The sequence below is a fragment of the Elgaria multicarinata genome, chromosome 16 (genome assembly GCF_023053635.1).
Source record: "Elgaria multicarinata webbii isolate HBS135686 ecotype San Diego chromosome 16, rElgMul1.1.pri, whole genome shotgun sequence".
Classification (NCBI taxonomy): Eukaryota; Metazoa; Chordata; class Lepidosauria; order Squamata; family Anguidae; genus Elgaria; species Elgaria multicarinata.
This window is the reverse complement of record NC_086186.1, coordinates 11108253-11135791: the sequence shown is the minus strand read 5'-3', so window position 1 is coordinate 11135791 and position 27539 is coordinate 11108253. Positions and strand designations below refer to the sequence as shown.

At 45.5% G+C, this 27539-nt stretch overlaps 1 protein-coding gene across 2 annotated transcripts; it reads right to left on the bottom strand.

Annotated features, from left to right (window-relative positions):
- Positions 1–1201: 1201 nt before the first annotated feature.
- On the bottom strand, positions 1202–26208 carry HEXA (hexosaminidase subunit alpha). 2 transcript variants are annotated; one of them, XM_063142239.1, is made up of 14 exons: positions 25969–26208; positions 22427–22525; positions 21493–21558; positions 21325–21371; positions 20719–20829; positions 17297–17398; positions 12807–12939; positions 12458–12638; positions 11213–11299; positions 8313–8385; positions 6888–7068; positions 5482–5572; positions 3476–3580; positions 1202–2256 (listed from the first exon to the last, which is right to left on the bottom strand). In XM_063142239.1, exons 1-14 carry the CDS (start codon positions 26204–26206, stop codon positions 2193–2195), a joined length of 1578 nt encoding a protein of 525 aa, XP_062998309.1. In that variant the 5' UTR covers positions 26207–26208; the 3' UTR covers positions 1202–2192. The 2 variants fall into 2 exon arrangements, with proteins under 2 accessions (XP_062998309.1, XP_062998310.1); XM_063142240.1 differs by lacking the exons at positions 21325–21371; positions 21493–21558; positions 22427–22525; positions 25969–26208 and having other exon boundaries at positions 17297–17429; positions 20719–20805.
- Between the last annotated feature and the right edge of the window lie 1331 nt (positions 26209–27539).

Genomic DNA, 27539 nt, shown 5'->3' with positions numbered 1-27539 from the left:
AATTAACAACAGAAGAGCTAAGTCCGGAGTGCGGGGTGGGGATAGTGCTGCATTTGTTGCCTAGAAAATGTGTCTGACAGGGAGGTGGAATAATGATGCTGGTTAAAATACAAACAGAAATGTACACAGAATCATAGAATAGTAGAGTTGGAAGGGGCCTACAAGGCCATCCAGTCCAAGCCCCTGCTCAGTGCAGGAATCCACCCTAAAGCATCCCTGAAAGGTGGTTGTCCAGCTGCCTCTTGAAGGCCTCTAGTGTGGGAGAGCCCACAACCTTCCTAGGTAACTGGTTCCATTGTCGTACTACTCTAACAGTCAGGAAGTTTTTCCTGATGACCAGCCGGAACACACTAGTCTAAAATGTCACCTCTGTCGAGGCAAGTTAAATTGTCTACCTTACAAGGCTGCTGTCAGGATCCCAAATATAATGTGAAGCCATTTGAACACTTTAAAAGGTACTTACTAAATGGCTTTAGTAAGCCATTTCACAATATCAGGCCGTAGCTAGACCTAAGGTTTATCCAAGGATCATCCCAGGTTCATCCCTGCCTGAGCGCTGGATGCCCTGTGTGGCACTTAGATGAACAGGTTTGACCCCAGGACACTCCTGGGATATACCTTAGGTCTAGCTACGGCCTCAGTTTCAATCTATTACAAGAATTTTCTACAGCACCATCCTTGTGCAAGGCATTTTACAGGCATGATAGGTCCCTGCCCCAATAGGCTTACAATCTTAAAACAGATACAGGGATACAACAGTGGGAGGGGCTGGTGAGTGGTGTTTTATTTTATTATTTATTTATTTATTTTATTACATTTATATACCGCCCCCCAGCCGAAGCTCTCTGGGCGGTTTTAAGGTAGATGGCGGAAGAGTATGGGATTATTTCAATTACACAGACTTTCACTTAGCTACAATAAGGCCTAAGGTAATGTGTATTAGCTTTATTTATGCTTTAATTCGTATGTCTTTATCCTGCCCTTTGCCCACAGAGCACAGGGAGACATACTTGGGCTGCCCCGGCATGTTTTATCCACACAACAACCCTGTGAGGTAGGTCAGGCTGTCAGATACTGATCAACTCAACTCAATTGAGCTTCATAGCTAAGGGGCTGAATTCTGCTCTTGCCTGTATATGTTAAGACAAAGTACAGGGATATATAGGTGTCGGGTGGGAGAACAGACGCAAATACAGAGAGGTAAAATCAAAGTTTTAATCAATATTGTCTTTTGAGAGAGTGAGGCAACCTGCAAACAATGTCGGTCATGAGAAGGGCACGTCAAGGGGGCATCCAAAATGCTCTCTATACAATCCAATTGACTCAGGAAGCTGGCTAATAGTAAAAACTGTCAAGCTACCTTTTGTTTTTTTAAAAAAGCCTTACATCAGAGCAGAAGATACCAGCGAGCTGAGGTAGCAGTTGGGAGTGGACAAAATATAAAAACTGTGCAACCCTCTTCGTATATGTAAGAGAATGAATGCTCTTCTATAATGAAGGTACTGGACCACGACAACAGATTTGGTTAGAACAAGTGGGATCAGGTTTCCAGCCAGCCATACCCTTTTCCATTCAACTCCATTCCATTTTTTCTTCTTTCCTCAACAGTCACCATAACATGACTACTGAGCATGCTCAGTCCTTACTGGGGTGTTTTGGAGTTCCTCCCACCCCCATTAGGTTGTTTTCACTCTAAAAATGTTTTGTACTTCTGCAAAAAACCCAAACACTTGGCATTTCCCCAAGCCTTTTGGTTATCTGCCCACTTCTGTGTGGATTGTGCTATTTTGGCTAATATCTGGCATTCAGAGAACCGAGTCCACTATTAGTATATAGGTTAGATCAGAAAATATTAAATCCCTTCAATGAAAGCAACTGCAGGGTTCCCCATGTCTCTTGATTCCTTAATGCAGCTCCTCTAGCAGTTTTTGGGGGGAAAGAAGAAGAAATCTTATAAGCACAGAGGAGAAAAGCAATTTTTTTCCTTTCGGGTTTATTGGATAAATTGTTTCTGTTTTTAATAATAATTATCCCCCCAAAAGTGCTTTGTTTTTTAAACCTGTATAATAATAATAAGAGGAGCAATAATGGTTTGTTTATGAAAGTTTCACTGGAATTAAACAAACATGCCCCTACTCTCCACACATAGATGGTGCAGGTATGTGGAAGAGAATAGGAGCAGATTGCCGAAGTCAAAGTGTGTTGAATTCGTAGTCACAGTATCCTGTAAAAAGTGGCTGTGCCCGGATCCCTCGTCTGGAAGAGAGAAGAAGAAGAAAAAGAAACTAAAGGATATCAGTGGAAGGTCAGACCTTCTGGTAGTTTTCCACAACCTGGGATTTCCAGATGTGTTGGACTACAATTCCCATAATTCCTAGCTGGGAAATATATGGCAGTTGCAGTTCAACACATCTGGAGGGCCCCAGGTTGGGGGAGCCCGGTTTTAAGTAACGATGGCCATTCTTGGGTTTATGGAGCTTGCATTTTAGCAGGTGTTAGCCATTTTCAGTGGCAGGACACTGCCGGATACCAGCTGATACAGAGCAAACAGTGCAGGAAGGGAGGATTTTGCTTACATGCTCTCCTTGCAGGATTCCCAGAAGCAGCTGGCTACTGGAGAGGATTGAGAGAGGAAGCGGGGCCATCCCAGAAAAGACCCCTTCCCACTCCCTTCTTCCGTCTCCAACCCCTTTCCTACTTTGTGTCAACCTTTTTAGTTGTGGGGTAGAGTCTGGCTCAGATCAGACAACACGTTTCTCAACGCTGGTTTTTGAACTCCATGATAGAGTTCTTACACCACTGTTAATGAACGTGTTGTCTGGAGGGAAAACTCCAGGTGTGTGTTTTCTTAAAAAAAACACTCCACCCTGAATATCCACGTTGTGCAGAGAAGAGAGTTCCTGCACAACTGTTGTGTTCCGTGTTGTCTGGAGGGCACGGAGTGGAATTTCCCCACTGGCTATAGAGTTGCCCGGCAAGAGAGGCGAAAGGAGGGAGGCCACTCTATGAGAGTTGCCGGGATTGTTTTTTTTCACAGCAATGCATGATGGGATACTATTGGGAGGACTTCAGGGAGGAGAGAGGGGCAGAGGAATCAAACATTGCGTTGGTTTTTACTCAATTCCACGGTAGCCCACAGTCACTCCATGTTAGAGTTGGAACATATTGTGTGGTGAATACCCCCTACAACCTCCACCATTGAGTGGAGTTTTCACACTGGGTATGGAAAAGTCTTGTGTGAACTGAGCCACTGTCTTGTTTTACCAATTCCATGTGAGCTGCTCCGGGAACCTTTTTGGCTGAGGAGTAGGATAAAAAAAATACTTTAAATCAATCAATCTGACTGGTCACTGTGGGAAGCCAGACGCTGGACTCAACAAGAGCATTCTTAACCATGTCCCCCACCCCCCAAGCCTGAGTGCCAGGGGTGACAAAAAAAGGGAAGTTCCCAGAAGGCCATGGAAGGGGACGCCACCTGAGCAATGTGCATCGGAAGTCTCTCAGCCTTGTGTACGCATCTTGCACGTGCCGAACGGTCTGGTTGCTCCATAACCTTTCCGCTACAGCCCCAGCTCTAGGCCTTGAGGAAATCAAAGACAAAGTTAGTTATTATGCAGGACCAGCTGCCCATGGAAAAGCCACAAGCAGGATGTGAGTGCAGCAGCACCCCTCCCATCCATGTTCCCCAGCAACTGGTGTGTATAAGCTTAACTCCCCTCGATACTGGAGGTAGCAACAGGTCTAATAGCCATTGATAGCCTTCTCCTCCAGGAAGTCTGCCAAGTCCCCTTCCTTTTTAAAGCCGTCCAAATCGGTGGCCGTCACTACCTCTTGAAGTGTGTACTGACCTGGGGGCCTGATTCTGTCTGCTCCCAGTCAAACTAGATTCTTTTGGAGATGGAACAAAGCCACTCGTGCAAAAGAATGACAGTTTATTGATAGGAAATGGATGCAGAAAGAAAAATAAGCAGAGAAAGCTCAAACCTCTCATCAGCCAATGAACCGGTCACAGCTGAGTGTCTATCTGGGTCCCCAAGATAGACGAGAAGTTGTTCCCTAAGGTCGCCAGTTTCTCCAGGCTGGTAGCATGCGTATTCCCCCTTGGAGCGAGACCAAAGAGCAATAGGTTTCTCCCAAGTTTAGGAACTGACAGGCTGGCACAGAGGAATGCACTCCCTTCTCAGAAGCAAGGGGGCATAGGCTTGCTTTCCACAGGAAACTAAGCTTTTCTCAGTTCAAGCAGGGTGAGGTCATCAGCTGGCCAGAACAGCTCCTAAGTGAAAGCTGTAAAGCACCAGCCTGTGTGGATGGCCTTTTTAAGGACCTATAAAGCTGCCAGCTAGGCCAAACTACACATAGAATCATAGAATAGCAGAGCTGGAAGGGGCCTACAAGGCCATTGAGTCCAACCCCCTGCTCAATGCAGGAATCCACCCTAAAGCATCCCTGACAGATGCTTGTCCAGCTGCCTCTTGAAGGCCTCTAGTGTGGGAGAGCCCACAACCTCCCTAGGTAGCTGATTCCACCGTCGCACTGCTCTAACAGTCAGGAAGTTTTTCCTGATGTCCAGCCGGAATCTGGCTTCCTTTAACTTGAGCCCGTTATTCCGTGTCCTGCACTCTGGGAGGATCGAGAAGAGATCCTGGCCCTCCTCTGTGGGACAACCTTTTAAGTATTTGAAGAGTGCTGTCATGTCTCCCCTCAATCTTCTCTTCTCCAGGCTAAACATGCCCAGTTCCTTCAGTCTCTCTTCATAGGGCTTTGTTTCCAGACCCCTGATCATCCTGGTTGCCCTTCTCTGAACACGCTCCAGCTTGTCTGCATCCTTCTTGAATTGTGGAGCCCAGAACTAGACACAATACTCTAGATGAGGCTTAACCAGGGCCGAATAGAGAGGAACCAGGACCTCACATAATTTGGAAGCTATACTTCTATTAATGCAGCCCAAAATAGCATTTGCCTTTCTTGCAGCCATATCGCACTGTTGGCTCATATTCAGCTTGCGATCTACAACAATTCCAAGATCTTTCGTTTGTAGTATTGCTGAGCCATGTGTCCCCCATCTTGTAACTGTGCATTTGGTTTCTATTCCCTAAATGTAGAACTTGGCATTTATCCCTATTAAATTTCATTCTGTTGTTTTCAGCCCAGGTCTCTAGGTGGCTACCAGCATCATCATAAAGGAATGCTGTGAAATCTATCTTATTGCTCACCAACAAACTCACTACAAAGCGAATCCCATAGTTTAACTATGCGATGTGTGAAGAAGCCCTTCCTTTTATTTCTCTTGAATCACCCAGCAATCAGCTTCATGTGGGTTCTGGTATTATGAGAGAGGGAGAAAAATGTCTCCCAACTAGAGATTCCAGAGACGACGGAAGGCCCCCGGATTCACACTGCATAAGCCTGGAAAAAACACTGGACCTCTGTCCTTCTCCTACAAGACAAAGGCTGGCTTGGCGTTGGGACCACCAATCTTACCACAGCCTGGGGGTCAAGTTTGTCTCATCCACGTATTCGCCCCACATACAGGCCTCCCCGCCAATCACCAGAGCTTTCTGCTCGGGGCTGCCTGTCAAAAAAGACAAGTCAAATATGTATGGTTCAACCAACTCAGTTATTGCAAGGTTGCGTTTATTATTACAGGTACATTAGAATTGACAATAAGCAATCCTACACCCAAGGTAAATATTCTAACAAACCACAAAGATGCTTGTAGGCATTGTAGATTTGTTTAAAAGGATGCCTTAATACACCCTTTGGTACGTTGCTATTGCAATTAAACCTAAGTAAAGCAGCAGTTTCTGCAGCTGAAACTCTCCCCACGGCCTGAGTTCGATCCCAGCGGAAGCTGATTCTCAGGCAGCCGGCTCAGGTCGACTCAACCTTCCATCCTCCCGAGGTCGGTAAAATGAGTACCCAGCTAGCTGGGGGAAAGGTAATCACGGCCGGGGAAGGCAACGGCAAACCACCCCGCTTTAAGGCCTGCCAAGAAAAAGTCAGCGAAAGCTGGCGTCCCTCCAAGAGTCAGTAATGACTCAGTGCTTGCACGAGAGGTTCCTTTCCTCCCTTTCCTATGAAATACTTAGTGAAATAACTGCATGTTCTTCTCATTTTCCTCTGCCTCTGCTTCCGCCCCTCTCCTTTTGCACTGACATATTTCGGTACGTAAGCCCCTTTCGGAAGGGATCTTTTCTCTTGTACTCTGTAAAATGCCACCCACAATTATGATCCTATACAACACTAGAAATAATACGAAGCATAGTATTTAGTTATTTGAAACATTCATATATCACTGAATAGAATAGAATCTCTCAGCGGTTCACAGTGCTTGTACTAATAGTAGTAGCAGTAGTAGTAATAATAATAATAATTTATTTCTTACCTGCCTCCCCGATTGGATCAAGGCGGGGAACAACAATAAGCATAAAATACATAAAATACTGATTAAAAACATGGAATACACGGTTTAAAAACATCCTAAAAGCATCCTAAAAACATACTAAAATGTCCTAAAATTTCACTGGGCAGGCCTGCTGGAAGAGTAAGGCTAATAGTGTTTGTACCAATGACAGTAAGGCTAATAGTGCTAGTCTTAGTAGTGCTTATGCTAATAATAGTAAGGCTTAGAGTGCTTGTACTAACAGTAGTAAGATTAATAGTGCTTGCACTAGAAGTATGAAAACTAACAGTGCTTGTACTAATAGTACTAAGGCAAAGTGTGGAATAGGGCTTGCACTAATAGTAAGACTAACAGTCTTTTTACTACTAGTAGTAAGACTCATAATGCCACCTTACTACTGGTAGTAAGGTTAATAATGCCACCTCTCTGCCTCCCTGCACCCAAGGTTCTAGGGGAGGCAAGCAAACCAAAGCAAAGGACACACCTTCAAATGACAGAGGTTCCACCTGATAAGCTGCCAGCCAATCCTGCCCGTAAGAGATGCGGTTAAGATACCAAGGAGAAGAGAGCAGGGCCCGGTAACCGGATTTGGTGACGTTAGACAGCTCTTTTTGGTACGTTACAGGGGTCTGTTTCCACACGTGTATTATGGTGTTGGGCTTCACCTGGCCAAAACAGAAGATGCATTAAACACTTTGGTCCAGAGATGAACCCAAAGACAGCAGCATGGGTGTGTGTGTGTGTGTTCGATACGCGGAATTAGCGTAAACCTTGTGATTGGTGCAGATGCTGTTTTATTTCTCAGAAAGCCCCTGCTTTTGATGGGAGACAAATGATGAAGCCTGCTAGGTAATCCACAAAGCTTTTATTAAGCAGCAAACAGCTCTTCTACCTGAAGAGAGTCTAATCTCTTGGAAAGTTCCCCCTGGGCAAAACTATGCAAACTAAGTGAGACAACTGTCTGACCAAGGAGAACAGGAAGCCCCTTCCCAAATGCCTGTAACTTCAGAGAGCCTGGTGCGGAGGCAGCTTCTGGCGCAATCCTAGTCAGAACGACTTTCTCACACCTTCCTTCCGCTCTGTGCGTTTCAGCTTCCGGCGGACCCTAGCATCAGCTAGCTTGTCGGGGCACTCTCCTCCAGAAGAAACCTCACTTCCCACTGAGTGTGTAGGATTTGGCCTTGGGGAGATAAGCTCTGGAGAGGGCAGACTCCCCGCTGGGGTATCGCCCGTGAGAGCTTCCTCCCCGTCTAGTACAAGCTAGCTGGTGTCTGGTGCCCCCTCCTCTAGGTCCGAATCTGATTCTGATTGATTACCTAAAACACCTTCTCCCAAAACAGGGGCAGAAGAGTTAGACATGACAGATGCCAGAACACGAGAAGCATCCAGTCAAAGGGGCTGAGAGCAGTAACAGCCCAACAGGGGTGTACAGTAGCAGCCTCTCCCTCTGCAAGAGTGCATGTAGAAGAGCTGAGCAGGGGGGAGGCGCGTGGAAACCAGCAGCAATGCAGACCAGCGGCGGCAGGGGAGGCTCCAAGATCAGGTGAAATCAAGGCACCCTTTCTGTGGTGCTTCCTTGCATCAGGTGGCGGCTGTCCACAGCTAGGTCTTTGGAGAGTACTCCTAATATTACGAGTACTCTTCACACACAGTTTATTAGGCAACTAGTTTGCCACAGATGGCCATGCAAATGTTATGCATCAGTTTATTTTATATTTTATATATATTTGTAAATAAATGGGGTTGATGGTTAATTGTTACTTTCCATCGCTGTAGGTGTGTTATGTAGTTGTGTGCCTTGGGCACTCTATACGTATTGACGTATTTGGGAGGCAGGGCGGGGAGGAAAGAGAAATGGGGCAAGTAAGGACGGAGCAGCTGAAACCACCCTATTGATTGATCTCCTCACCTTCACTCCATTATCAAAAACTTCCTGCCACACCACGTAGCCCTTCCCGTAGGAAGACACGATATCCAGCAGCCTAGAGCAAAGAGAAAAACTTAAGAACGTAAGAAGTGCCCTGATGCTGGATCAGAGCAAGGGTCCATCTACTGTAGTCCAGCACTCCGTTCACACAGTGGCCAATCAGCCATCGGCCAGGGATGAACAAGCAGGACATGGTGCAACAGCACCCTCCCGCCCATGTTCCCCAGCAACTGCTGGTGCACACAGGGTTATTGCCTCAAATACTGGAGATAGCACACAACCATCAGGGCTAGTAGCCATGGATAGCCTTTGCCTCCAGGAATTTATCCAACCCCTTTTTGAAGCCATCCAGATTGGTGGCCATCACTACATCTTGTGGAAGTTTAGTTCCATAATTTAACTATGTGCTGTGTCAAGAAGGACTTCCTTTTATTTGTCCTGGATCTCCCACCAACGGGATGACCCCATTGGGTTCTAGAATTTTGAGAGAAGGAGAAAAATGTCTCCCTATCCACATTCTCCATACCGTGCATAATTTTGTACACTTCTATCATGTCTCCCCTTAACCTCCTCTTCTCCAAGCTATACAATCCCAGTTGGTGTAACCCTCCCTCATAGGGGAGATGCTCCAGCCTCTTAATAATTTTAGTTGCCCTTCTCTGTGCTTTTTCCAGCTCTGTAATATCCTTTTTTAGGTGTGGTAACCAGAACCGTACACAAGGAGGCCTTTCCCATTTCTCTCCCAGTTCCTTGCCTCGGGGCGGTGGGCCTTTCCCTGATTGGATGATGATGATGATTGCATTTATATCCCACCTTTTTTCCTCCAAGGAACCCAAGGCAGCGTACATAATCCTCCTTCTCTCCTTTATCCTCACAACAACAACCCTGTGAGGTAGGTTGGGCTGAGAGTCTGTGACTGGCCCAAAGTCAACCAGTGGGTTTCCATGGCCGAGTGGGGACTAGAACCCGGATCTCCCAACTCCCAGTCCAACACTTTAACCACTATGCCACACTTTTATAAAGCACGCCAAGAGCATTTCCTGGCATTGGAACTAAAAAAGGGTACCTAAGGGAAGGGGAGGGGGCAAGAAAGAGGAGGCTCAGAACGGGCAACCCAACAGCGCAATCCTAGGCAGAACTGCCCAGAGAGCTTCGGCTATTGGGCAGTATAGAAATGCAATAAATAAATAAATAAATACTCAGAGGTCCCATTGAAAGCAATGGGACTTCCTTCTAGATACGTGTGCATATTTAGGATTGCAGCACAAGTCTCTTCTTTTATCAGTTCTCCCGGCAGGAAAAATAACACACACCAACTAAAGAAACAAAAAAAGATGCTTCCTCTGGATTTTATGAGATTTGGAAGTGGTGGAAGATCAAGACATTTCAAGAATGCCTACAAGGTTGTTTTTTAAAAAATAAATAAATAGATGAGAATGAATAAATCATTTTTCCTTGGAGAGGCCAAAAGCAGAGGGAACTAGACCAGCCTAGAGATGGAAATTTTGAAGCCCCCAGGGTTCTTTTCTGCAAAAAAAAGTGAAATTTAGAGGAAAAATATGCAGAGCTTATCTTTAGTGACTTTTTTTTAAAGTAAGATCTAAAGTTGATTTTTAACTTTAAGTTCGTCTGCTCATAAAATTATTGTTTTTGATGTATTAAATTTAAAAGCCTAGTTTATTCAAACAATAATTACAAACTGGATTTGCTTTTAAATGTTTTGAATTTTTGAAACGAACAAAGCTGACGAAGACCTCTAAGAAGGAATCTAGCATCTTTTAGTTTCTGCCTGTTTATGAGAAGCAGGCAAAAATTTAACCTTGAAAACTGAGGAAGCCACCATGATTATATCAATGTATTTCGAACTAAGCTTCCTCCACAGTGTTAAGGAGACGCAGAAAGCAGTCATTTTCAGAAAAGAAAAAAAAAAAGACCTGAGAGAAAAAAGATTGGGGGGGTGGGGAGAATATAACATTAATCCACTATTTTGCGAACTTCCTAGACAACTTTGGCAATTGGCTAGTATACAAACGTAAATAAATTATATAGAGATATAAATTTATTTACAATAGATATAGATACATTATATAATATAAATAGACAGATATATCATATTATATCAGTGTATTATTTATTTATTTATTTATTGCATTTTTACACCACCCATTAGCCGAAGGTTTCTGGGAGGTTCACAAAAATTAAAACCATGAAGAGCATAATAAAACAACCAACGATCTAAAAACACAAATACAAAATACAATATGAAAAGCACAACCAGGATAAAACCACACCGCAGAAATTGATGTAGGTTAAAATACGGAAGTAAAGCAGCAAAGTTTAAATTTAAGTTAAATTAGGTGTTAAAATACTGAGAAAATAAAAAGGTCTTCAGCTGGTGATGAAAGGAGTACAGTTTAAGTGCCAGGCGAACCTCTCTGGGGAGCTTGTTCCACAGCCGGGGTGCCACAGCAGAGAAGGCCCTCCTCCTATTATAACTATACATATCTGTCTGTCTGTCTGTCTATCTATCTATCTAAATGTATATACATATATCTATATAAATGTATATACACATATAGATATATAAAACTATAATTTACTTACAGTTCTAATTTTCAGGAAAGCAAAGAAAAACAGATTGGGGAAAATGGAAAACATTAACATTTTCTGCTCAAATTTCCCGTTGTTTCCCTCGGGCCTTCACATCTCTCGTGCAGACTTTTGGCACAAATCATGCACCGGTATCACAATCGCCTGTCTCCTGAGACCCCAATAAAAGCAACCTTGCTTGGAGGATTGGGGCAATCCTCAATGCTTTGGAGGCAGCCCCTACAATCACACTCTGTGCATGCCCCGGGGTAAGTGGGAGCAGGGCTCCTTACCTCTGGATGTAGAACGACTCCAGTTTCCTGTAATCTTGGCCAAACCCCATCTGCTCCATGAACGCTTGGATCTTGGGATTAGACTTCCTACAGGTGAAGGAGAGGACCCAGATGGGAAAAGAAGAGGCCGCCCCACCAAGACCCTGAGCAACAAATGCCTCCTTCCAAGGCCAAGGAGAATGCAAAGGAAACAAAACTCCTGCCCCCACACTTAGGAAGTCTGTATGCAGTTGCTAGGGAGTATTCTGCAAAGCAGAATTCCTCTGGTTAAATTTTAAATGGAGCATAATTCTAGTCTGCATAGAATCATAGAATAGTAGAGTTGGAAGGGGCCTATAAAGCCATCGAGTCCAATCCACCTTAAAGCATCCCTGACAGATGGCTGTCCCGCTGCGTCTTGAATGCCTCTAGGGTGGGAGAGCCCACCACCTCCCTTGGTCATTGGTCCCATTGTCATACTGCTCTAACAGGCAGGAAGTTTTTCCTGCTGTCGAGCCGGAATCTGGCTTCCTGTCACTTGAGCCCATTATTCCTTGTCCTGCACTCTGGGAGGATCGAGCAGAGACCCTGACCCTCCTCTGCGTGACAACCTTTCAAGTCTTTGAAGAGTGCTCTCATGTCTCCCCTCAGCCTTCTCTTCTCCAGGCTAAACAGGCCCAGTTCTTTCAGTCTCTCTTCATAGGGCTTTGTTTCCAGACCCGTGATCATCCTCATTGCCCTCCTCTGAACCCCCTCCAGCTTGCCTGCATCATTCTTAAAATGTGGTGCCCAGAACTGGACACAATACTCAAGATGAGGCCTAACCAGGGCCGAATAGAGGGGTACCAGTACCTTTTGTGATTTAGAAGCTATACTTCTATTAATCCATCAAAAATAGCATTTGGTTCTTTTGCAGCCACATCACAGCGTTGGATCATATTCAACTTGTGATCAAGGCTACAGGAGGAAATGTGGGGGGAAATGACTAACCCATGCCCTTCTAGCCACTGAGAAACAGGAAAGCACCATGGTTAAAGCTGTGGTTTAAAGTGTCTGCCGAACACGGCCTGGCTTTCTGGCTTAACCACCATGGTTAAAGCCTTGGTTTAAGGTGGCTTCTGAACGGACCCACTGTGACTAAGTTGCACATAAGCAACAAAATCTTGACCCTTCTTGGGATGTCAGAAGGTGTCAGCCACTGAACCCAACCAATTCTACCCTTTTTTCTGCCTCCCTCCCAGATCGCTCCAGGAGAGCAAGACCAACCAGCACGTGAAGTCAACCTCATCTCCGCCCAGGTGAATGTAGACGTCCGGGAATACAGCACTAACTTCAGCAAAAAACTTGCCCATGAACTGGTAAGTTGAATTGAGGATGGGATTGACAGGCCCGTAGGATCCAGTCAGCTTTGGGCCTGAATAGCAAGGAGTCAACAAGCCGGGGACACCTGAGATTGAAAACACCCCCACCAGAAATGGGATTAGAGTCGCAGATTCCACTCAGCCACATGGAACAGCGAGCGAACAAAAAAAAAGAAAGAAAAAAGGATGACCCCGAGATGGCAAAAGGACCCCAAGATCAGCACACATTTGCCCCATCGCAAGCCAGCCCTTACCTGGACCCCACGAGAGGGTATGGCCAGGCGTATCAAATTCTGAAATCACCCTGATTCCGCGCAGCCGGGCATACTCAATCACCGTCTTCACATCGCTGGGCGTGTACACATGGGTGACAGGCTGGTAGGCTCCCTGCGAAGGCACAAAGTCACAAGTTCCAACTCAACAGCTTCCAAACGTGTGTCTGGCCTGTACCACTTACGAGGAATGCGGGATTCAAAGTTTCTACCTAGATGAGGAACACTGTGTTTGGCAGAAACCATATCCTCGATCGTGGAAGCATAGATAGCGATGATCAGTTCCCCAAGTAGGTGGAGTAGCTGGAAGAGCTTTATATTAGTAAGCAAGACCATGTAGGACATCCCTGCTAACGGTCATGCAACTTCTAAATAAACTTCCTGGAGACCAGATTGAGAAGAGCGTTGGCTATCAGACAGTATAAAAATGCAATTAACCGAGCTCAGACTAGCTTTGCTTGCACTCTGTATACACAATGGGTTGGATCCTGGACCCACCTCCCTCCTGCAAGAGGAAGAGTTCCACTGGTGGAAGGTCCCACTGCCTGATATGGGGGGATCCCCCTTCTCCTCAACACACCACAGCTCACACCACAGAACAAGGCCTCCTCACTCTTCACTCATTTTGGGGTGGGTGGGGTGGAGGAGCCTCCGTAGGAAGGAGGGGTTGGAGAAGCCCACTTCCATTGCTGCAGTTGATTCAGCATAAATCTGGATCCAACCCAACATATCTCCGTCAGGTATAGGCCTTGTACCTAGTGATTGGATTTATTAGGAAATGCTTTGAGAATGTCAGATGTTCCCTGCAAGCTTATCTCTGTAAGCAGTTCCCATGGGAGTCGCTGGTTATTATTATTATTATTATTTATTTATATAGCACCATCAATGTACATGGTGCTGTACAGATTACACAGTAAATAGCAAGACCCTGCCGCATAGGCTTACAATCTAATAAAGTTGTAGTAAACAATAAGGAGGGAAAGAGAATGCAAACAGGCACAGGGAAGTGTAAACAGGCACCGGGTGGGGTGAAGCTAACAGTATAGAGTCAGAACAAACTCAATATTTAAAAGCTATAGGGAAAAGAAAAGTTTTTAGCTGAGTTTTAAAAGCTGTGATTGAGTTAGTAGTTCTCAAGTGTTCTGGAAGAGCGTTCCAGGCGTAAGGGGCAGCAGAAGAAAAAGGACGAAGCCGAGTAAGGGAAGTGGAGGTCCTAGGGCAGGCGAGAAGCATGGCATCAGAGGAGCGGAGAGCACGAGCGGGGCAATAGTGTGAGATGAGAGAGGAGAGATAGGCAGGAGCTAGACCGTGAAAAGCTTTGAAGGTCAACAGGAGAAGTTTATATTGGATTCTGGAGTGAATTGGAAGCCAATGAAGAGATTTCAGAAGTGGAGTGACATGGTCAGAGCGGTGGGCCAAGAAGATGATCTTAGCGGCAGAGTGGTGGACAGAGACCAGCGGACTGATGTGAGACGAAGGAAGGCCAGAGAGAAGAAGGTTGCAATAGTCCAACCGAGAGATAACCAGTGCATGAACGAGAGTCTTGGCAGAAGAGACAGACAAAAATGGTCAAATCCTGGCAATATTCAGGAAGAAGCGACAGGATTTAGCTACTGCCTCGATATGAGGAGTAAAGGAGAGCGAGGAATCAAATATAAAGCCAAGACTACGAGCTTCCTTGACCGGAGTAAGCGTGACATCGTTGACAGTAAGAGAGAATGAGAGGTGAGGAGAAGGTTTAGGAGGAAAAACAAGCAGTTCAGTTGCTTTGCTTCGGCCTTGAAGCAGCTGGTTCTCTGGGAACTCCAGAGTGTTTTGGAAAAGGTGGGGGGACACTCTTCGAAGTGGGTGGTAACATCCTGCCCTCTTGGCATGCGGGGATAGTTTACAGGTCAGAGGACCTGTCTGTCAAGAGGCTTTGAATAGGCCTTAAAGGCTGGTGCAAAACTGAAAAAGCTTTGCTAGGTTTCATCTCTCGACGCAACGCCTGACTGACCTCCTGCTTTGGAGTCCATCTCTGCTGGGGACTTTGAAAGCACTCTGCACATGGACGCTTTGCTAGTTGGACTTCGGATATCTAAGAACTGTGCCATGAAAAGTAGTGAGGCTTTTCATAGGCTTGGACTTGCATATGCTGTGGATTCTGTGTTCGTGCCCAGACTCAGGTGGCAAGGAGTTCCCAGTCCTTAGCAGAAGGATGGGACTCCTGGGCCTGAACTTTAACCTTTCCTGAAGTCATGGTAACAGGGTCAGCTCAGTAGTGGTAGGCTGAGACTGACAAGTGCATGACGGATCTCTCTGCCCGGCTCTGGTGGCTCAGAGCAACCTTTCCTGGGACTTTGTTTTAAGAGATTGGCCATGTCCCTTTGAGGAGCCAATGTATGTGGCATCTGGAGAAGCTCAAAGCTATTATTGGCATACCCTGTTCACCCCCCTCCAAGTGTTTGCCTTAAGGATAGTTTCAGAAAAAAGAGCCTAAAGCTTCCTAACCATCGTTCAGCTTTAAGTGTGTTTTGGAGACTCGGTAATCATTAAGCTTGTCTACCATGTCATTTCCTCAATAAAAGAAGTCTCACTGATGTGAGTGCCTCATGTCAGCTTGCCAGCACGTGTGAATGCCAGAGGGAACAGGCAAGAACACGACAATCTCATCCTTTAAGAAAGGTTTTGCAGCCCTGCCGTTTGTAGAAGGCCGAAAGCATTCGATTCCGGCACGAACACTGCTGTCCCACCAGTTTTCTAGCCAAGCAGATGAAGCACAGTCTGATGTGTCATCAGACAAAAGAGATTTCTTGAAGTACACCCAGTGCCAACGACGCCAGCACTTTTCCAGCTGCACTGGCTGCCAGCCCAAAGTGCTGGTATTAGCATAGCCCTGAACGGCTTGGGCCCAAGTAACCTGAAGGAATGCTTCCTCCCACATGTACCTGCTTGGACACTAAGCCCCTGCCAAAGGAAATGAGGTGGGTGGTTTATTTTATTAGATTGTAAGCCTATGCGGCAGGGCCTTGCTATTTACTGTTTTACTCTGTACAGCACCATGTACGTTGATGGTGCTATATAAAATAATAATAATAATAATAATAATAATAATAATAATAATAATAATAATAATAATAATAATACAGGAAGAGGGCCTTTTCTGCTGCAGAATGAGAGGTTCGCCTGGCACCTATGTTGTACTCCTTTTGGTGCCGGGTCAAGACCTTTTTATTTTCCCAGGATTTTTAGCATGTTACCATGGTATTCCCTGTAGTAACCTATGGCTACGAGAGCTGGACCATAAGGAAAGCTGAGCGAAGGAAGATAGATGCTTTTGAACTGTGGTGTTGGAGGAAAATTCTGAGAGTGCCTTGGACTGCAAGAAGATCAAACCAGTCCATACTCCAGGAAATAAAGCCAGACTGCTCGCTTGAGGGAATGGTATTAAAGGCAAAACTGAAGTACTTTGGCCACATAATGAGAAGACAGGATACCCTGGAGAAGAGGCTGATGCTAGGGAAAGTGGAAGGCAAAAGGAAGAGGGGCCGACCAAGGGCAAGATGGATGGATGAGATTCTGGAGGTGACAGACTTGACCTTGGGGGAGCTAGGGGTGGCAACGGCCGACAGAAAGCTCTGGTGTGGGCTGGTCCATGAGGTCACGAAAAGTCGGAAATGACTGAACGAATAAACAACAAACCATCATATATATATATATATATATATATATATATATATATATATATATTTCTAAACTTCCAAACAATACAAACAACACAGTATAAAACACTACCCCCATAATACATAATAATACATACTAAACTAATTAATAAACATATTTTAACTTAATTCCATTTAATATAATCATTGATTAACATTAACGTGCTCCCCCAACCCCGGGATCTTATTCTGATTTCCAAAATCTCATTAATTCCTCTGGAGGTGTTTTCCCTCTCCCCTTTAATAATACAAAGTCCAAAAACTGTTTCCATATTGCTTCAAAATCATTCGTTTTTATCATTCCTCTTCTGACTCTCATGTTACATGTTAATTTATTGTTAATAGCAATATCCCATATTTCTTTGTACCAATCATCTATATGATAATCCCCTTGAACCTTCCAGTTCCTGGATATCATTAATCTTGCAGCTGTTAACAAATTCGTTATCAATTCTTTTATCGCTTGATTACTATCCAATTCTCCATACGCTGATAACAATGCCACAGTTGGTGTCTCTTCTATCTCCAGCACGTTATCATCCTAGCCTTTGAGCTCTGCTGCTTTAAATCTGTATTTTGAAACTGTACTTTAAAACCCTGCATGGCTGCTAGGTTTTATTCTGGTTTAGATTGCGATTTTAAACGTCGATATTTTATATTTTATCCTGTGGTTTTAATATTTGTGAGAGCTTCTGCTATTGGGCGGAAGAAAATAATAATAATAAATAAATAAACGAGACAGAGGTTCTGAGGGGTGGGTATTCGACTTACCTTCCAGCTGAGATCTGGGAACGCCATGCTCTCGTAAGGGAAGGATGGATCATCCACAATGTGCCAGTGGAATACGTTGAGTTTGCTGTAGGCCATAGCGTCCTAGGGAAATCAAGAACAGCAGAACTTCACTCTGCAAAAAAAGGAAGTGAGGCAGGTGGCTACCAGGAGGAGGGCCTTCTCTGCTGTGGCACCCCGGCTGTGGAATGAGCTCCCTAAGGAGGTTCGCTTGGCACCTACATGATATACTTTTAGATGCCAGGTGAAGACCTTTTTATTCTCCCAGCATTTTAACAGTCTATAAATCAATTTTAACTTGGTGTTTTAAATTTGTAATTTTGCATTGCTGCTGTTTTTATCTGGTTGAGCTTTTATATTGTATTTTATATTATGGTTTTATACTGTTGTTTTATACTTTGAATGGTTTTAATTTTTGTGAACAGCCCAGAGAGCTCCGGCTATTGGGCGGTATAGAAATGTAATAAATAAATAAATAAATAAATAAATAAATAAATGTATTAGCCACTGTCGCTTTCAGGGATGCTCTCAAGGGGCAGCTCGGCAGAGTTCACCTACAGCTTAAAAACTATGCTGCGTTCAGCCCAGTTCGGGCACAATTACTCACAAGAGGGCTTCCCCATCTGCTCCATGGAGACAGCTCAAGGCCCTCCAGGTGTTTTGGACTACAACTTCCCCAAAGGAAGTGAAGCAGGTGGCTACTAGGAGGAGGGCCTTCTCCACTGTGGCACCCCGGCTGTGGAATGAGCTCCCCAGAGAGGTCCACCTGGCGCCTACACTGTGCCCCTTTCATCGCCAGCTGAAGACCTTTTTATTCTCTCAGTATTTTAACACTTAATTTTAACTTAAATTTAAATTTTACTGTTTTAACTCTGTATTTTAATTTTATATCAATTTTTCTGCGTGGTTTTTATCCTGGTTGTGCTTTTATACCGTATTTTGTATTTGTGTTTTTAGACTGTTGGTTATTTTATTATGGTTTTAATTTTTGTGAACCGCCCAGAGAGCTTCGGCTATTGGGCGGTATAAAAATGTAATAAATAAATAAATAAATCAGCCCTAACCAATGGGACCAATGGTAAGGGATTATGGGGGTTGTAGTCCAAAACATCTGGAGGTCACCAATGTGCCTACCTCTGCTCTCAGATTCCCTTCCACAGACCCTTCCCATCCTATCATGGGCTACGTCCACGTGTACTTTCTTAAGGGCCCAACTCTAGGCATGCTTGGACAGAGAAAAGGCCTACAACTCCCAGCATGCCCCAGGCAATCATGTTGGTTGGGTGAGAGTTGTAGGCCTTTTCTTTGTCTAAACATGCGTAGGATTGTACCTTAAGACAACTGAAATGGACTTGCAAAGCGCCCGTCTTGGGCTTTTCCATGCGCAATCTTCGCTTCTTTAATGCAGAAATGGGGCTGAACAGAACACATGAGAAAGGGACATGAACTGGAAATACTGATTCGCCTGGCTCTCTATTTCTGATGATCAGGCTGCGTGAGCCGTTGCTTTTGCAACCAAATGGCACCACGCAGATGGAGGAAGGTAGAGGGAATGGGAGAACCGCAAGGTTGGCAGATTTTTTAAAACCCTTTTTAAAATGGTGGAGGAAAAGACAGCTGTGGCGGGGTGGGGGGAAGATATTTAAAACAATTCAATGCGGGCTAAAATGCTCAGTGGGTACAGAACGGTAACTAGAGCGAGAGGGTGGAAAAAATACAGGATGAAAATGAAAATGGAATGGAGTATCCAGGAGCAGAGCATTGAACAAAAAGGCACTGTGACATTTTGTTGCAGGTCTCATGTGGGTGGGTGTTGCTGGGGTGTCGTCCCCCCCCTTTTGACAAAGGTCAAGCAATGCAGGAGACCAGCTGTAGTTGTGCCAAAGTATTCACCAGTGTGCAAATGCACACAGGATTCAATGAAATTCATTCGGGATCCTTTCAGCACGTTGTTCGAGACAACCAGTTGTATATGATCGCGGGGGTGCAATTAGGCCTGAATATTGCAGGACTGGCTCTGGGTCTGTTCCCAGCGACGACGTATATGACAACAACAGGGCACGTAGGCCAGGGTGGGGCCATCAGACACAGCAGCTAGAAAAAAACTATTTTATTTGGAAGGGTGAAGGTGAGGTTTTTTTATTGGCCGGCGGAGATAACACACCCTTTACCAGCAGATCCACTTCCTGCTATACTGGTGTCATTTTAGTCCATCCACACCCACTCATCCACACCCACTGACTTTCTCCTTGGTTTAATCCCTCCTCCCTTCTCTTTATTTAGGTTAAACTGGAATTAATTTGGAGAGCTCGCAGAACACAAAACGGCTGCATTGTACCAGCTCTAAGAGCAGAGTTGACGTAAAAGCTTTGGTTCTCCTCCTTGTGTGCAAAAGAAGTGAGAAAGGAGGTAGGGACAGAGCCCAGGAGACCTGAAGCGCTCAGATCTATTTTATATTTTTAAAAAATACCAAGGTCTACCAACCAGAGTCAGGAACAAAATGGTGGCTGAAGGGGCGGAGTCAATAACCTAAACCATGATGTAGGTTGGCCTTCCCAAGCTGGCACTCCTCCAGATGTGCTGGACTGGGAATGATGGGAGTTACAGTCCAACACATCTGGAGGTGGCCAGGTTAGAGAAGGCTGATGTAGATGATCATCTGCTCTAGGTGATCTGGCGAGCAGCCAAAAGGCATAAGATCATAGAATCATAGAACAGTAGAGCTGGAAGGGGCCCATAAGGCCATCGAGTCCAACCCCGCTGCTCAATTCAGGAATCCACTCTAAAGCATACATGACAGATGGCTGTCCGGCTGCCTCTTGAATGCCTCTAGTGTGGGAGAGCCCACAACCTCCCTAGGTAACTGGTTCCGTTGTCGTACTGCTCTAACAATCAGGAAGTTTTTCCTGATGTCCAGCGGAATCTGGCTTCCTTTAACTTGAGTCCATTATTCCGTGTCCTGCACTCTGGGAGGATCGAGAAGAGATCCTGGCCCTCCTGTGCGTGACAACCTTTGAAGTATTTGAAGAGTGCTATCATGTCTCCCCTCAATCTTCTCTTCTCCAGGCTAAACAGGCCCAGTTCTTTCAGTCTCTCTTCATAGGGCTTTGTTTCCAGACCCCTGATCATCCTGGTTGCCCTCCTCTGAACACTCTCCAGCTTGTCTGCGTCCTTCTTGAATTGTGGAGCCCAGAATACTCTAGATGAGGCCTAACCAGGGCCGAATAGAGAGGAACCCGTACCTCACGTGATTTGGAAGCTATACTTCTATTAATGCAGCCCAAAATAGCATTTGCCTTTCTTGCAGCCGTATCGCACTGTTGGCTCATATTCAGCTTGTGATCTACAACAACTCCAAGATCCTCCCGAGGCAAGACTTTTTGCCCTAAAACAGATTCACGTACCAGCGTCTCCAGGATGGCCCTCAAAGGCAAGTAGTGGCGAGACGTGTCAAGCAGCAGGCCACGGTGAGGAAAGCGGGGGAAGTCGACAACGTCCGTCTTGTTCATGTAGAACTATGCAGGGGAGAAGGCGCAGCACAATCAGGAGAGGACCCAACGCCCCCACTTCCTCCAGGGGTTCGTGAACCCTCTTCAGCTCGCCCTGTAAGCTGATCATTCTCGTTGGACATTCAATACAACACTTAAAATGCACCCTTTGAGCAGCCGTTCCTGCTTTCCTGTTATTCCCCTCCTACACGCCCCAAAATCCATACCTTGGAGAACAAAGGAGCAGGTCAGGAGGTCCCCTTAAAACCTGGAGAAGCTTAGTTAGAATCATAGAATAGTAGAGTTGGAAGGGGCCTACAAGTCCATCGAGTCCAGACCCCTGCTCAATGCAGAAATCCACCTTAAAGCATCCCTGACAGATGGTTGTCCAGCTGCCTCTTGAAGGCCTCTAGTGTGGGAGAGCCCATAACCTCCCTAGGTCATTGGTTCCATTGTCATACCGCTCTAACAGTCAGGAAGTTTGTGCTTTACACAATTATAAGAAATGACAGATGTGCTCACCGTTCCATAGTCGGCTCTCCAGACAAGCTGGCTGAAGGTCTCTAAGCCTGCGGGAAAAGGGCAGAATCCAGTTACAGGTAAGACAATGCTGATGCTAATAATAATAATAATAATACCAGCTTGCACACATTCACATGCAGAGACAATGGGAAAGTTCATTCTCCTTACCTCTGAGAGCTCCCCAGACAGTATCTGCCGACAGAAACATCTGCTCATCTGAAACACTCAGCTTATCTGAAAGAGCATGGTGTGAGAGAACCAGGGAGTTAAGACTTATTTAAAAACAGCACTGCTCACTATTTAGGCCAAAATCTGAGGATTCCCTGGGGCCTAATTTAGCCTTGTAAATAAGACCACAAATGTTACTAGTGTGCAATTATTATGATCATTTTTACCAGCCTGCATTTCCATGTTAGCTGCAGTGGAAGCTCCCTGGGTGACTTTGGGCCAGTCACAGACTCTCAGCCCAACCTATCTCACAGGGTTGTTGTTGTTAGGATAAAACGTAGAAGAGGAGGAAGAGGAAGAGGATTATGTATGCCGCCTTGGGTTCCTTGGAGGAAAAAAGGTGGGCTATAAATGCAATAAATATTAAATAAATTATTTCTATTGACCGAAATAAACTGTTGTTGTTGTTGTTGTTGTGTGCGTTTACATGCAGACTGATGTGGAAATTGAATAGCATGGGTTTATGATTGAATACATGTGAAATTGACACAGACTGGAAATAACACTGATAAACCCTAAATTTTTTTTTTAAAAAATGCAATAAATAAATAAAAATAAACAAATAAACAGAATGCTGGACTAGATAGGCCTCTGGTCTGATCCAGCGTGGTTTTTATGTTCTTATAAACAACCTGGGGTTTGTAGTAAGGTGGATCTCAATGCTGCAGAGTACCCAGTGCCTCTTGGCTTGACTGTCCTGCACCATGTACACCGCTCCTGGCATTACCATAAATATGAACCTAGAAAGCACCCCTGGGATCCTGAAAACTAGACATGTTCAGGCCTTGCTTCCAATACTTTCCAGCTGCAGAGAAGCAAACACACAGTTATCCATAGAGCATTGGCAGGGGAGATTCATGAGGCATTCTCTTACAGTTCTCTTTGGAGTCCAGCGAAGGGTAGCCATCGCAGCCCGGCTTGGTGACAAAGACGAGAAGTTCGCCACACGACGGGTCACCAAAGTGCCCTTTCTCTGAAAGGAACAATGGATGGGAGATTCAGGGGATACCTTTTTCTGGAGGCAAAAGAACTAAGGCAAAGGGGAGGAACAGGGGAAGTAAGTTTATTTAAAAGCCAAAATCCGACGTGTTTCGGACCCTAAGGGTCCTTCTTAGGGTAATCTAAGAGAAACAATGTATGTATATGATATTTACAAAGCCACCTGGTCATCATTGTTTATCACAATAGTTTTGCCAGTGTACATGTTAAAATCACAAATGGATATAAGAGCATATAAAAGATAAGAGACTCAAAACATAGAAACTATTTCCACCTTATCACATATATGAAGTAAACATACTTACTCGATAAACATAAGGTATCAATTCTATTTTGAAACAGAAAGCCATGCTTTCCTATTCTGTAATTTTTGCTGACATCTCCGTAATAAGTTAATCAATCCTTTAATCTTTTGGTATCTTGCAAGATTGTCTGAATGGAGGCTCATTTACCTCTATACATCTGCTGACAGCTCAGGACTGTGCATGCTTCATATCGGCCGTACATGCACCCTACTGGACTTTGGTTAAAAGAATTGCAGCACAGCAGTTATGTTGGCGACCAGATGGCAGCAGAGTTACCCAAAACCACATGCCCAAGGTTATAGCTTTGAAATTAACAGGAATCTGCTTACAATGACAGCTTATCTGCAATCATGTACTCCATTTAGACACCTTTGTTCATCTGTTCTTTGTTGTCAATAAGTTCAGCTTCCAGCTTCAGTCATTACTGATGCTTTTCCATGTTTCGCTCAGCCTCAATCTTTTGATTTAGATATTACATTATTTTGTGCTGGGGCGAACCAAGACATTTTACTGCCGGTGGCAGAGCGGCCAATAGGACCCACTCCTTGCAAGTCATGGGACGTAGTATCCATGGCTGGTCAAGTTATTTTTGCCACCTGGGGCAGAAAAACCTCAGAAGCGCCTCTTCAACTATCTGGCAGTAAAAATACAACAACAACTTAAATAACAAGCAATTTGCTGCACTTTCATGTCACCCAGAATCAGCTGCCTTAGCCAGACACCAGACCCTGCCTAATGATAGGGCCGGCCCATAATACTATGCCTTATTGGAGCTGTAAGGCTAGAAGCATTTGTACATGGTCACTCTACAGCACCATTTCCCAACCTGCTGCTCTTCAAATATTATGGACCACAATGCCTATAGCAATGGTCCAATTAGCACTACCAATGGTCAGGGATGATGGGAGCTATTGTATTGTTCAAAACATCCGGAAGGTGGTTGAAGAAGGCTGCTATAATGGGATACATTACAGACAACTATGTTCTGCACTTTTCACTGGTAAAATGATGTTGATTCTTCTTGCTAGTTCTCTTAGAGCTATTGTACAGTAGACACTTTTAAGTTCTTTACACAATGTTGCAAACCTCTAGTTTCACTTCTGTTTTCTAAGAATTCTTTCCTGGGATTTTTTTAGAGCAGGGAAAATGTTGTATTATTTTTGAAAGTGAAAGAAAAGGTATTTTCCCACTTGTGTAATTGCAATATTCCACTATAGCACAGCGCTTCCTAGAGGTTGTGTGGTGGGAAAGCAGGAAAGGAAATCTCCTTGGGTAGAGCTGGCATCACAGTTCTGTGATGAAGCCGAAAGTAGATTCAGCATTTAACAGCCTCATGGAGAAAAGACTTTATATTCAGTTCTAAAATATTTCCAGTTCTTCAGCCTTAAAACCTCATACAACAATGATAAGCTGGCATTTTGATTTTATGTTGGGAGTCTTTGGCCTGGTTTTATGGATTAAAATCCCTACACAGGGCATTCCTGCAAGAACACTAAGCATGCCAACACATACATATATACTCTGACTTGCTCTGATGGTCAGCTCCCCCAAAACAAAGTTCTTTCACACATAGCCAGCACAGCCTACATGTCTCCAAACTCTCTCTATGCTGAGCTATGGCAACAGGTTCACCAAATACGGGACAGCAAAGTTACCTTACAAGAGAAAAGCACAAACAGAAAACTATTACGTACAGTAAGTAATGTTGCAAAATAGCGAGCAAAGCGTTGCAAAATAGCGAGAAAACCTTCAACCTCGGCAGGTTGGGGGCGAGGATGCAAGGAACTTCCACAGATGTATGCAAGAGTGCAGTGACAACCATTTTAGACGGGGCACAGATCAGGTAGAAGGTCTCCCACATGCATATTCCACCCGCTCCAAAGAAATGATATGATCAGAAAAAGTTGGAAGGAGGAACTGTAACTAAGCTTAGTTTCAGTACTCATAACTGCACAAGTGTCTAACTTTTGGCACTTCCTCCTTCTGTTAGATTTTCCTGTCTCCTCCATTGCCTGTCAACCCCTTGGGGTAAAGGACTTAATTATTTTAAGGTGGATTCCTGCATTGAGCAGGGGGTTGGACTAGATGGCCTTATAGACCCCTTCCAACTTTACTATTCTATGATTCTACTTTTGCCTTTGTAACTGTGTAAGGCAATGGCAATTACATTGATGACACTGTGGTAAGTGACAATAAACGTCTTTGCTTTCCTATAGAGCAGAACAGCAGTGTTCAAAGAAAAAAGTACTGGGCAAAAACAAAATCACACCAAGGACTAATAAATATGCTTTACAACGCCAGCTACAGCAGATGATGGTTTGTAAACTTTTTGCCGGCTGTCAGTGGCAGGTTTCACTGGTGGTATCTGTTTTATAACAGGTTTATTGGATATTTATTTATTTACTTGCTAATGTATTTGTTTCGCATAATTTGGTTTTTAAAGGGTTCTTTCTTAAAAGGCAGCATAAAAAAAGAATTTTAAATAAATAAAATAAGCTAATGGAAGGCCCCAACTTTTTAACCACCTATGAATATTTATTCAGAAGTAAGCACCACTGAATTCTAGGGGCATGAAAAAAGGAAATATGTACAAGACCCCAGCCCTGCAGTTTTTATACTGTTGTTTTATATTCTGAAGGGTTTTAATTTTTGTGGGCCGTCCAGAGAGCTTCGGCTGTTGGGGCGGGATTAAAATGCAATCCATCCATCCATCAATCAAGAATTATGGCAACAATAAGTTTTTAATTTATTGTAGAGAGGTCCGCCTGACGCCTACACTGTACTGCTTTCGTCGCCAGCTGAAGACCTTTTTATTCACTCAGTATTTTAACACTTAATTTTAACTTAAATTTAAATTTTACTGTTTTAACTCAGTATTTTAATCTTATATCAACTTTGCTGTGTGGTTTTATCCTGGTTGCGCTTTTTATACTGTATTTCGTAATTGTGTTTTAACCTATTGGGTGTTTTACTGTGGTTTTAATTTTTGTGAACCGCCCAGAGAGCTTCGGCTATTGGGCGGTATAAAAATGTAATAAATAAATAATAAATAAATAAATAAATAAATATTAATTCAAAATAAGAGGAAGCAAAGCCGGTTGTCCTTTCTCACCTGGGTCCTTCTGTCCGGCAGGGAAAAGCAGCTTCCAGTAGCGCTGGAACGCCTGATCCAGCACCGCGCAGCCGGCAACCACGGCCGAGGAGTTGGCGTAGCCGAATCGGAACCGGGCGGCGCTGAGCCGGCAGCCGCCCGCGGGGGCCACGCTGAGCGATTGCGGCTGGGGCCACACGGCAGCCACGCCGGAGCACCCGAAGAGCAGCGCCAGCAGCGCGCCTCGCAGCCCCGCCATGGATCGCCTCTGCTCGACTGCGCGACGAGTTGAACCGAGTGGGGAAACACCACCACCGCGGTTCACGTGACGCCCGCAGCCCGGGTCATGTGAACGAGGCGGAGTCAGGCTGCAAAGGCCGTCATGGAAGAGGGGACAGAGGAAAGCGGGGTGGGGATTGCAGCCGTGCTGGATCAGGGCTCCCAGTGCAGCATTTTTTTATTTATTACATTTCAATACCGCCTAATAGCCGGAGCTCTCTGGGCGGTTCACAAAAATTAAAACCATTCAATAGGGATGTGCTCTGCTTCTAATCGGACCGGAGAAGCAGGAGCGGAGCGGGGGGGGGCTTTGCCTGCGCTTAAGGCGGAGGCGAAGAGGATTCGGGGGCCGGCGGAGCGTGGCGGAGAGGATCGAGGTGAAGGCGGATCCTTGCCTCGATCCGGAGCTCCGCCGGAAAGGTAAGTGGGGTTTATCGGGCCCTGTCGCTGTCGCCCATGCGGCGACAGCGGCAGGGCCTGGTAACCCCCCCGCCCTCCTCTCCCTTACCTGCCTCCGTCCGCGGTCCGTCAGCGTCTTCAATTGAGCCCGTGGTTCCAGCAGGAAGTCTGGGCCGCTTGCGGTCCAGACTTCCTGGTGGAACCGTGGCCTCAAATGAAGACGGCAACAGACCGCGGACGGAGGCAGGTAAGGTCCCCCTCTCCCTTGGTCCCTTACCGGGCTCTGCCGCCGTCGCCGCATGGGCGGCGATGGCGGCAGGGCCCGGTAACCCTCCCCCCGCCCTCCTCTCCCTTACCTGCCTCCGTCCGCGGTCCGTCAGCATCTTCAATTGAGCCCGTGGTTCCAGCAGGAAGTCTGGGCCGCTTGCAGCCCAGACTTCCTGGTGGAACCGCGGGCTCAATTTAAGACGGCGACGGACCACGGACGGAGGCAGGTAAGGTCCCCCTCTCCCTTGGTCCCTTACCAGGCTCTGCTGTATTAGGCTCTGCATGGGCCAGGCTCTGCATGGGCGGCGATGGCGGCAGGGCCTGGTAACTCCCCCTATGGGGGGGGAAACGGAGCTCCGATCCGGATCCGGAGCTCTGAGCGGAGCGGAGTGGGCACAGGCGGAGTGGGGGTGGGGCGGAGCGGCCCAATCCGAAAATGGCGGATCTGAAAGTGAAGCGGAGTGGGGGGTCCGTGCACACCCCTACCATTCAAAGTATAAAAGGAAAAAGGAAAGGAACCTCTCGTGCAAGCACTGAGTCATTACTGACTCTTGGAGGGACGCCAGCTTTCGCTGACGTTTTCTTGGCAGGCCTTATAGCAGGGTGGTTTGCCATTACCTTCCCCGCCGTTATTACCTTTCCCCCAG